The sequence below is a fragment of the Stenella coeruleoalba genome (genome assembly GCF_951394435.1).
Source record: "Stenella coeruleoalba genome assembly, chromosome: 8".
Classification (NCBI taxonomy): Eukaryota; Metazoa; Chordata; class Mammalia; order Artiodactyla; family Delphinidae; genus Stenella; species Stenella coeruleoalba.
Genome location: NC_137154.1, coordinates 76,797,816 through 76,810,472, shown reverse-complemented (window position 1 = coordinate 76,810,472; position 12,657 = coordinate 76,797,816). Strand labels below are relative to the sequence as shown.

Here is a 12,657-nt window from a genome sequence, read left to right as displayed (position 1 = left end):
GAGTCCAATCCATTAATTGTCCTTGTTAATGAAACCTATGCTGTGGCAGTTGATCCCTCTGCTGGAGAAAGCTCTCTACCTATACCTGACCTCATCACACTCTCCCCAAACACACTGTCACCTGACTCCTGCTATCCTTCCATTTTCAGCATGTCACTTTCTCCCAGAAGGTAGGTTAGATGCCCCTGCTATAAGTTTATCATGACAATTAAACAGCTGATAACAAGGTAATGTGCTAATTGCCCATTTCTCCCTTTGAACTACAAGATTTTTAAGGACAGAAAGGTTTCTTTTTTTTTTTTTTTACCATTGCTTTTTTCCAGACCTTATATAATGCCTGGCCCTGGCATAGGAGGGACTCAATAAATATATGTTGACTTGAATGGATTTGCTATTTTCCTACTTATTTTTTATATTTTTACACTCTATGTCATAACGGTGACATTTTGGGTCTTTCTTATATCTATAATATCTGCGATTGAAAAACACACATTAATCTCTGTGTGCATGGCACAGAGAGACTATGGGAATTGCCAGAATCTCCACCCCAAATTAAAATGTCAAAATCTGCAAAGTGCTTGGCTTTCTAAAAAGAGGACTTCTTGGAATCCATTAACAAATAAATGCATCTTCATTTGTATTATAGCTGGTCTAGAGATGATGAGACAACATCTAATATACTTGAGGATTGCATTAGATGAATGGTAGGTCATTTTACACACTAAGATGCTCTTAATATGATTTGTTCACAATCTTTCTATTTTATTACAGCCGGGGCACCGACAATAGACTGACCCACCGGCGGCAGACAGTTCTCCGTGAGAAGGGGAGAAGGTTAGCTAACCGAGGACCAGCATACATGTTTAATGATCACTCAACAAACCTGTCTATTGAGGAGGAACGCTTTTTAGATGCAGCTGAATATGGCAACATCCCAGTGGTAAGGAAGATGTTAGAAGAATGCCTCTCACTCAATGTTAACTGTGTGGATTACATGGGCCAGAATGCCCTGCAGCTGGCGGTGGCCAATGAACATCTGGAAATTACAGAACTTCTTCTCAAGAAAGAAAATCTGTCTCGTGTTGGGGATGCCTTACTTTTAGCTATTAGTAAAGGTTATGTTCGGATTGTGGAAGCCATTCTCAGTCATCCAGCTTTTGCTGAAGGCAAGCGGTTAGCAACCAGCCCCAGTCAGTCTGAACTCCAGCAAGATGATTTTTATGCCTATGATGAAGACGGAACACGGTTCTCCCATGATGTGACTCCAATCGTTCTGGCCGCCCACTGCCAGGAATATGAAATTGTGCACACCCTCTTGCGGAAGGGTGCTCGGATTGAACGGCCTCATGACTATTTCTGCAAGTGCAGCGAATGCAACCAGAAACAGAAGCATGACTCCTTCAGCCATTCCAGATCTAGAATTAATGCCTACAAAGGCCTGGCAAGCCCAGCTTACCTGTCATTGTCTAGTGAAGATCCAGTCATGACAGCTTTAGAGCTTAGCAATGAGCTGGCAGTGCTGGCCAACATTGAGAAAGAGTTCAAGGTAGGTCTTTAAGAGTCGAAGTCAAGGTATATTTACAAGCTTCCACTAGGTACTCACACCCTGATAGGTATCGTAGACAGTAGGCAATTTTACATGTTTTTTTTGCCAACAAGATCATTATTATATAGAGTAAAAGTAGTGATCACTGCCATTTGGAGATGATCTACTATACACTAGACATTTTGCATTTATTATGTCTAATTCTTATCACAACCTTGAGAAGATCTTAGTTCCTTTTCAGATGCAGAAATGGAGGCATAGAAAGGTTAAGTAAGGCCCAAGATCCACAACTGGTAAAATGACAGAGCTGGGATCAGAATCCATGGATGCTGATCTCTAAAACCCAGATTCTGTCTCCTGTAAAACACTGTTTCTATATTCAGAGCATGGTGATAGCTGCTGTTGAGGTCAGAAAGATGAATATGATAAAGGAAGTTGTAGTTTGACTTGAGAGACAGATGCATGCATGCATAAATATGGTATAAAGAGAAATGAAACTACTAGGTAGGGCTATAAGCTGTGTGCTATAGCGGTTCAGAGAAAGCAGTATTTAATTCACATTAGGTGTCGGGGAAGTTACATGTAAAATGGTGTTTCAGCTGTATATGGCAGAATGAGTAGCATTTTGGAAGGCAGAGAATGAGGGAGAAGATATTTTAGGCCAAAGTAACATCCAAAACAAAAGCTTGTAGATATGGAAGAAGTAGTCGCTTCGAGGGAAGTTGGAGCAGTCTCTGAATAAAAGGTAAGTGGAGAGATACCATATCAGATGCTGCCATTTTCCCCATGGTTTGTGCTACATCTGGAAAGGGTGAAAGTTCAGATTCCTAGTCTAAGGTCACACACCTACACACATACACCTTTAAATTCCCTCCACAGGTTATCTGACCTGTCTTACAGTGTTCATCACGTTCTGCTGTACATTACTGTTATTTAGGGTGAGGTTTTCTCCATTACTCAGCTATACACTGCTTGGAATCAGGCCTGATTCATCAAATACAGTATTACACAAAGATAAATATTGGTTTTATTTTCTCTGTTCTCTATGCTATGAGAAAGCATGTCTCTACATTCCACACTTTGGGGGTCTCTCCTGTGCAGTTTCTTGGTGCCTCTGTCATTGAAGGAACACTGTTAAACCCAGCATGGTATGTCATGTGTCCATCTATCCTTGGGTCCTATCCATCCAGGCAGGGAGGGGGAGGTAAATGGTGACTGGAACCTTTCAATGGCCCCCAGGATGGAGGATGCTGCTTTTCCTTTAGCTACCTGGCAGCTGAGGGTACAGGACAAGCAAATGATCGCTTACAATCCTGTCTCAGTCTTTCCTACTTCTCACTTTACTCCCATGACTCAGTGAGTCAGAGAGCTATGCAATCTTCAATTAGAGAAGTTTCTTCAAAATCTGATTAATATTATTTTAAAATTTGTATTTAATTTTTTTGAAATTTCACTGCTTAGGTTTCAACATCTCTGTTTCTGCAATTGTATCTTTGTTTACACACTTCTCTAGACCACAGAAGAATATTACATTCTTAATTCATTCGTTCACTTGCTTACATCTTTTGAGCCCATGTTTGTACCAAATATTGTACTGGGGAGAGTTGAGAAGGGAGGATGGAGATGTAGCACGAACACAAAGACAATTCAGTCAGTAATCCTGCCCTCAATTAGTTTGTAATCTAATAGGAGAGGAAAGACCTGTGTGTAGGAACTATAATATAAGGCATGACCTTGTAGAGTGAGGGGGCGGGCAGGTGGGCCAAAGGTGAGAAGAATCACATCTAACCAGAATGTGAATTTTTCACTGTCCCTAAATGCATTGCATAATGTAAGAGCCCCTTTAGGATTAAGAGGATTTAAGGATCTGGACGTTCCTTTATTTGTTCACCACACATTGTTTCTGCTCAGGTGGTGCAAGGTACATGGATCAGGCACTTTCCCTCCATTCATACTTTCTCTGTGTAGTTCCACTCTCTTTAGCAGCTACCTAGAGCCTCTACTCAGGCTTACTGTCTGCTTAATGCCCTGCCTCTGTGAAGGTTTGAAGGCAAAGAAAAAACAAATCTCTCTGAAAACACATATCTCTTTAATAGTATTTTATCCCTAATATCTTTTAAAAATTCTTCGCAAATATTACATTAGTTTACTGTTAAAAGAGGATAGCAGTTCAGAAAAATGTTTTTAAAAGTATATCCTAGAGCTCGACAATCAGCAGTTTTTCTAATTAGAAATTTGACTCCAAAAGTTCTTGTATTACACAAGGAAAAAGGCCAGTTCTTGACTTTTTTTAAAAAGTCTTTGGCAGATACAAAATAAAAAAGCACAAGGTTTTCTTTCTCACCAGACAGAACACTCTAAAACAAATATTTCATTCTCCAGCCTAGTTGGGTCCACAGAGGCAAGAACAGCCTCCTACGAGGATGAGCTGCCATTGCCTTTGTGTGTAAACTCAGGGAAAACACATCCTCCATCCACCACCATCCACGGTGTTGTGATGCTAAACCTTTTCCCAGCAGCCCAGCCTCAGTTTACAACAGGATGGGACCTGACAGGGCTAAAGAGATTGGTGTCTCTGGTGAGATTTCTTGCTAAGTCTGCTGCTCTACTCTTCAAAAGTAGCTTCTCTTTTCTTACTTTAAAAGGATACAGTTGATCCTTGAACAAAATGGGTTTGAAGAGTGCGGGTTCACTTATATGTGGATTATTTTCACTAAATATAGACTACAGTACTACACAATCCCAGGTTGGTTGAATCCATGAATGTGGAACTGTGGATACCGAGGGTCAACTGGAAAGTTACATGCAGGTTTTCAACTGCTCAGAGGATGGGTGCTCCTAACCTCTGCTTTGTTCAGAGTATATGGTCATGTTAGAAAATAATAATATAAAAATGAAGAAAAGTTTAAAAATCATTTCTATTTTGCCACCAAGAAATAAACACTGATACTGCAAACACGCCAGCACATATCCTTCTATTTGTATTTTTAGTAGTCAAGTCCCTTAGAGTCTCAGGGAACAAAGATTGCAGAGTCTGGACCACCTGAGGCCTGGGATGCCTCACAGGGACCTGAGAGATTGTACTGGCCACAGGCAATCCTTTCTGCTCATGGTCTTCAAATTCTTTTGCTTCTTTTTCACCTGAAAGACATTTGAAAAATTCTGTGCTCATGTGCACATTTTAAAATTGGCATCTAAATATTTTTATTTTTAAGTTTAAATATTTTTAAAAGATATAATTTCTGCATAGTGTAAATATTGACATTTAAAAATAGAACTCTTAGTGCTTCTTCAGATGTATCTAGGGGCCTTTAAGTGCTGTGATTTTATGCATAACATCACCTATTTTAAAAATAAGTAAACAACCTCCTTTTTAACATTCAGAATAGCTACATCTTTCCTTTGCTCCTTGAGCTTGTATTTTCAGTCCAATTTCCTCCACAAATATGATTTCTGATGTAATAGCTTTTTATTGTGTATAGTCCTTTATAGATCACCCAATTACATATATATTATATATATATGATATATATTATATAACACATATTAGCAGTATATTTGATCAAAACTACATAAGTTGAATATAATTTTTCAAAATAACAAATATGTACAAATTTTGAAAAGTAAATTTTAAATATATGACACAGGTCTTATTGGAAATGAATTTTTAATGGGATTAATCGTGTCCATACTTTTGTTATGTATTTAGTGAAAGAAAAAGTTATAGCCTGCTAAAATAACTTGATTTGTCAGCTATCATATTACTTTAGTTTTTGTTAATAGGATATATAAATTAATAAAATTAAATATAAATTATTTTATGTAATAAAATTAAAAGAGCTGACTGTAGTTGGAATAACTATTTCTTGATGTGATTTGATAACTGCCTTACTGAATTATCCACAATGAATCTGAAAAAAATCACATAAAAGTTTTATCCATGTGTTTTAGCCAATATCCTATGAAAATTTTGAGTCCTGGAAACCATTCCAAATCACATTAAAAGGAATCATCCTCCTAACGTTTTCTGCCTTGCCCATTTGAGATGTCTTTCCTTTAAGCTAATAATACATCCAAAAGCTGAGTATTAATAATTTAAAAGAATCACATTTAAGTACATGAAGTGATTTTTGTATTCAGTATTTCCTACTGATACCTTCTTTGCCATCCTCTTATTCAAGAAGGATGCATTCTTTGACAGTTGTTGAAGAATGAAGAGGCAAAGTACATTAAGCAAAAATTATCATTGTTCCTATCACTACACTGCACCATACATCTAAATTTAGAACATCCCAACATGAACCAGCATGTTGTATTTCTATCATTAAACTTCATCTTCAACAGGAATGTGTATTAGGGCAGGAAAATACAGGAAGCCCCTCAGGTCTATGGTACTTGGGTTAATTATTAAAGGGGAATTCTCCATTGTTTGCTACATGGGTGAGTGAGAGTGGGGAATTATTTTGTAAAGGGGTGAAAGATCTATTTTCAAGGAAATCAGTTTTAGGAAAGTTGAAGATCTGGAAATGTATTCCCTTAAAACTATCAGTGTTCTCTGGCCGCTTGGAAAGTCTTCACATATCTCTGTTTGGGGCTTCCCTGGTGGCGCAGTGGTTGAGAGTCCGCCTGCCAATGCAGGCGACACGGGTTCGTGCCCCGGTCCGGGAAGATCCCACATGCCGCGGAGCGGCTGGACCCGTGAGCCATGGCCACTGAGCCTGTGCGTCCGGAGCCTGTGCTCCGCAACAGGAGAGGCCACAACAGTGAGGGGCCTGCGTACCGCAAAAAAACAAACAAACAACAAAAACAAAAAAACATATCTCTGTTTGAAGGCAACTAATCTATTTTATGAGAGTTAGAGAATGAGAACTTTCACAAAGATTTTGTAAACTCCAATATATAGCTTCTTTAAGCTCCTCCTAAATTCTCCTTTTCCATAATTAACCCATAGTCCTTTAACAAAAGAGGCCAGAGTGGTTGCTACTGAATTCCTCAGGCAATTGTAGTCTTGCACCTTGAATCTTCTAAACCGAACAAATTGCACTCATTACCCGTATCATCAGGTCTGGAGCTGGCTCCGTGTGGGGGTGACAACCAGAGCACAGCAGAGAAATCTAACAATTAGATGGAACCACAGGAATAAGAAGAAAACCCATAGGTCTGAGGGATTTCAGGTCTTCAAAGTGAATGAGGGAGAAACCAGATTTAAAAGTTTTCACCCATTCAAGTTTAATTTTTATACTGAATTTTTTTTTAATAAATTTATTTGTTTATTTATTTTTGGCTGTGTTGGGTCTTCGTTGCTGTGCGCGGGCTTCCTCTAGTTGCGGCGAGCAGGGGCTACTCTTTGTTGTGGTGCGCGGGCTTCTCATTGCAGAGGCTTCTTTTGTAGAGCACGGGCTCTAGGCGTGTGGGCTTCAGTAGTTGTAGCTCGTGGGTTCAGTAGTTGTGGCTCACGGGCTCTAGAGTGCAGGCAAGTGGTTGTGGCGCACGGACTTAGTTGCTCCGCGGCATGTGGGATCTTCCCGAGACAGGGCTTGAACCCGTGTCCTCTGCATTGGCAGGCGGATTCTCAACCATTGCGCCACCAGGGGAGCCCTGTACTGAATTTTTATAAATAAGTTTTTGCTTTGGTAGCAAGAGACCTCAGCCACCTTAAACTTAAAACTGGGGCTAAACCTAATTTTGGCAACAAACACCAAATCGATTAAAAAAACACACACAGAATTTTGACTGTTTTTGATCCTGGTGAAGCAGAGCATAACTCCTGGTTTTTCTCCTTGACTCAAGACTAAGAATTATCATAAAGACAAGGAGATCAGTACCAGGGGTGCTTTTTCAGCAAATTCATTCTCCCAAATTCAGAACTTCCTTTTAGTATATCAATATGTACCTATGACTTATGTCTCTAAACCCTTTTTTGAATATATTTATATTTTAGGTTGTTTGTGGTAATAAAAAGGATTTCCTTTAATTACCCTAAAATTACCCCCTCTATACATCAGAGTTTGCCCTCTTCCCTGTCATTCTAGATAAGTAACTTTTCTGAAGCTTTTCCAGATCCTTCATGTCTTCCTGCGGGGTGTGTATCTAAACAGGCACATGGCCCTCCAGATGCCTCTGCCACTGACTTTGAGGAAAGGGAAGACACTCTGCTGTGTCCATTTTTAAACTGTTGCTATGTTCTGGCGTTCAAAATGTTCAAAAATTCCTGGCATTTTTGAAAAAGAAATACCCTCTAAGAAACTGACTGAGTTGAAAAGCAGTTTTTGTTAGCAGAAAGGCAGTGTGACTGTTATCAGACCTTAGCAGGGTGACAAAGGTGTCACTTGCATGCTAAATAGCCTACAGAAGCACAGGGCAGGGATCCAGACCAAAGGGGAAGGAGGAAATGGACCATTGTTGAGCTTCATGAATCATTCTAAGTGATTTACACTCTAACTTTATGATATAGCAGCGTTTAAGTTCTCCATAATTAGGAGAAATTATCAAAAGGCCAGAAAATAAAGTAGCCTTTCAAGATCATAGTTGTTAAGTAGCAGAGCAAAAATTCAAACACAGGTATGTTTTATACCCAGTCATGCTCCTTTCTTTATATGACACAACAAAAGTTTTGGTTACCTGCTGTGTGCCACCCACTGTTCTGGAAACTCAAAGGTGAGTAAGATACAGTCTTTGTTCTGAAGGATATTTGATTCTATTCAAGAGAGACAGATACATGAACAAATGCAGTTAAGTGTATGAGTCTGTTTGTTCTTGCCTTTGAATTTCCGATCAGTTAAATAGATGGGCAGGAAAAATCCATTCTGGCAAAATTTTAGATCTAAGGCAAGTCAACAGTTAGGGATGGAAGTTACGTGCAACAGTGTATACCCTGAGAGACCTCAGCCCCTGAAGCACCTGTTTACCTTCATTGCTGCTCTTCAATCTTCCTGGCTTCAATGGGACCTGAGAATTTCTATGCGAAGGAAAGGATAAAACCTGTTTATCAAACACTCTATTAAGTTAAATAAGTATCCACTGCTGTGGCAAAAATCAAAATAAAAGCAAATAGCGTCTGACAAACCTAGGAAAATGTCTGTCTTCAATTCTTGTTTGAAAATGTATCTCATCTCTTTTTACTTTTTCTTTAGAGTAGTGTCTGATTACCTTTTTTGTCCCTCACAACCCCACATATTAGGTGCTGTAAAAATGCTTGTTAATCATCCTCACATCAGCTGTGACAGGGTTCAATGATCAATGTGCCATTGAGTGACAATTATTCTGAAAAGTCTTAAGAGTTACTTATGGTCCCAAGAAGCAGGACTGGTTAACTCGATCACTAGATAGATAATGATACTCTGTACTTTCTTTACTCTTTAGGAACATAATCTCATTTTACCAAACTCCCATCTTAGTAAGACTGCTGTATCTATCACAGCACTAGTTGCTGATTGCTTGCTGAACATTTGTAGAACATTTGTTGAAAGAATGAATGAATGAATAATCATTTTATTTTCAGTACATTCAAGTGATACCCAATGTTGATGAAAATAATCCATAAACAATCTACAATAGGAATAGAAAAGAGTTTTATTTGAGGACTATATCCTGGAAGACAGCCTCTCAGATAACTCTGAGGAACTGACCTGAAAAAGCATGGTTTTCAGCACAGTTTTATATCTTGTCAGAACAAAGAACATTAAACAAGTCAGGGATATGTTCCTTCAAGGTTTGAAAAAACAAAACAAAACAGATTAACATGTACACAGCAAGTCAGTATGGCCTTGGCACCTGGAAAGGGAGTCTTATCATCGAAGGAGAACCAGCATTGGCCTCCCAGGAAGAGAGGCATTTAATCGTTACTTTTAACATGGATATTCTTTACTTCTGGTCAATGTGCCCTTTACTTAATAATTAAAGCAGGTGTAAAATGTATGTTTGACAGGCCACAAACAGGCAATTTTAGTTGGCATAAAATTCAAGTTAACTCATGTATAAGCTAGAATGACTTACCCATACCTCAGTATGTGGAAATATCTTTTACCCCCAGGAATCCCATAATGGCTTTATTATTTTTTAGCACAATTTTGTGCCTAGGTACTGAGACTACTTGGATATTGTTTATGAAATGATGAAAACAACAACAATAACAATTGCCATTGATTCATCCCAACCCTGGGCCTGGAAGTGGCATTTGTTATCTCACATAATCTTCATAGTAACCCTAGGAAGTAGGTACTTACATTACCCCTGTTTTACACATGAGAATTTTGAGGCTTTAAGGGATTAAGTAATTTGCCCAAAGTCATGCAGCTAGTAAGTGTTTGCACCTAGTTTCAAATCCAGGTCTGCTCTTCTCCAAAGCCCACAGGGATGATTAGTGAGAATTAAGGCATGCATTTTCCCCCACTCTCTTGATTTCTATAAAGCAAATGTTATTCTATGTATAGATCCAGACATTAAAATTACACACCATAACATATCTTCTACTATGTAAAATCCAACTAAGATGACCCTTTGACAGGGTGCTTTTAACAGGGTATTTCATGTCTATTAATCTCTAAACTCTGTTCTATTAACCCACTATCAGTCATCTCTTTATAACTCAAAGGTTAATAGGCAAGCACCCACTTCTAATTTATTAATGTATGGTGTGGGTGTGTGAGCCAAAGGCCGAATTAAATCAACCGTCAGCTTCACTTTTTCAAAAAACCAAAATCACAGTGCTGTGTCTGGCTAATGAACTGCCAACATCTCATTTTAAGTGAGTTTACATTTCAATTTGAGAAAACTTAAAATATGAAAATATTTGTAAATGGATTCCCAAGGTAAAAAAAACATGCAATTCTAAAAGCAGTCTTATTCTTTATTTTATTTTTTAATTGTTGGTTTTTGTTTTGTTTTGTTTTTGCTTGGAATATGTCTTGAGAATTAGCAGTGAATTGGAAACAATTTTTTAAGTCAAGATATGAAACAGCACAGAGCTCCTGTACTTTACTTTTTCAGTCCATGTGGTTTCTACTAAAAATGTTACTCTACACTTGAAGGGTCATACCCTCCTTTGAAATATCTAATTTCACCTGAGCTTTTTTGGAATTCGAGAGAGTACTGGTTTTGAGTCTTACATTTTTATCTCCAAAAGGACTAAAGATACATCTAGAATTGAGCACTATAAACAAGAAAGCCTAGATGCATTAAACTCCATAGGTACTTACAAATGTCAAGAAATGGCCTGTTTTCAGATCTTGCCTTTGATGATATAAATAAAATAATTATGTTTTATCAAATGCTTGCTATGTGCTTTGCAATGTGTGATTTCTTTAACAATTACTCTCACTAAACCTTAGTTTTCTCATCTGTAAAGTGAAAATAATAATAACACCTACCTCATAGAGTGATTTGAAGCTACCTAAGATCACATGGCTAAAAAACAGAAGAGCTGGGATTTGATTACAGGTATATCTAGCCTTAAAAGCCCAAGCTCCTAACCACTATAATATGGAATAGTGGGCATGGACAGCATATGTATTGATGCTTCCACACCTCAAAGTTCTTCCCCATGACCTTAATTGACTATTTCATGACAGGGGTAGAGCTGTTTCCTTGTGACCTTATTTATACTATCTGACCAGATACCTGTTTAGAAGTAGTTTGAGCCATTCTCAGTTAAGACAGAATTTGTTTTATTAATTTTCTTTTATAGAATCTGTTTGAACCTACAGTTAGCAAAGTGCAACTTGGCATGATTTACGGGGAGGAGCCCAGGAAGGTGCTTTGCAAATACCCAGGTTGAAGCTGTTTTCCATTTAGCCGCTCCGCAAATATTACCTATTGATTCACATCCAGAGCCTCTTATATTCCTCCAACATCTTTCTCTCTTGATCCCTGCAAGGAATCTTTTTTTTTTTTAACATCTTTATTGGAGTATAATTGCTTTACAATGTTGTGTTAGTTTCTGCTGTACAACAAAGTAAATCAGCTATATGTATACATATATCCCCATATCCTCTCCTGCTGGAGACTCCCTACCACCCTCCCTATCCCATCACTCTAGGTCGTCACAAAACACCGAGCTGATCTCCCTGTGCTAAGCAGCAGTTTACCCCGAACCGTCCATTTTACTTTTGGTAGTGTATATATGTCAATACTACTCTCTCACTTCATCCCAGCTTCCCCTTCCCCCTGACCGTGTTCTCAAGTCTGTTCTCTACGTTTGTGTCTTTATTCCTGCCCTGCCACTAGTTTCATCAGTACCGTTTTTTTTAAGATTCCATATATACGCATTAACATATGGTATTTGTTTTTCTTTTTCTGACTTACTTCACTCTGTATGACAGACTCTAGGTCCACCCACCTCATTACAAATAACTCAATTTTGTTTCTTTTTATGGCTGAGTAATATTCCGTTGTATATATGTGTCACATCTTCTTTATCCATTCATTTGTCAATGGACACTTAGGTTGTTTCCATGTCCTGGCTATTGTAAATAGTGCTGCAGTGAACATTGTGGTACATGACACTTTTTGAATTATGGTTTTCTCAGGGTATATGCCCAGTAGTGGGATTGCTGGGTCATATGTTAGTTCTATTTTTAGTTTCTTAAGGAACCTCCATACGGTTCCCATAGTGGCTGTATCAATTTACATTCCCACCAACAGTGCAAGAGGGTTCCCTTTTCTCCACACCCTCTCCAGCATTTATTGTTTCCAGATTTTTTGATGATGGCCATTCTGACTGGTGTGAGGTGATATCTCATTGTAGTTTTGATTTGCATTTCTCTAATGATTAGTGATGTTGAGCATCATTTCATGAGTTTGTTGTCCATCTGTATGTCTTCTTTGGAGAAATGTCTATTTAGGTTTTCTGCCTATTTTTGGATTGGGTTGTGTGTTTTTTTGATATTGAACTGCATGAGCTGCTTGTATATTTTGAAGATTAATCCTTTGTCAGTTACTTCATTTGAAAGTATTTTCTCGCATTCTGAGGGTTGTCTTTTCATCTTGTTTATGGTTTCCTTTGCTGTGCAATAGCTTTTAGGTTTCATTAGGTCCCATTTGTTTATTTTTGGTTTTATTTCCATTACTCTAGGAAGTGCATCAAACAGGATCTTGCTGTGATTTATGTCATA

General features: G+C 38.3%; 1 protein-coding gene across 5 annotated transcripts in view; it reads left to right on the top strand.

Annotated features, from left to right (window-relative positions):
* TRPC6 (transient receptor potential cation channel subfamily C member 6) overlaps positions 1-12,657 on the top strand; it is a 116,494-nt gene that overhangs the window by 66,225 nt on the left and 37,612 nt on the right. For all 5 annotated transcript variants that reach the window (XM_079930596.1, XM_079930598.1, XM_079930597.1 and 2 more), the window contains one exon: positions 772-1,546. In XM_079930596.1, coding sequence (XP_079786722.1) covers positions 772-1,546 — 775 coding nt within the window. The remainder of the gene's footprint in view (positions 1-771; positions 1,547-12,657) is intronic.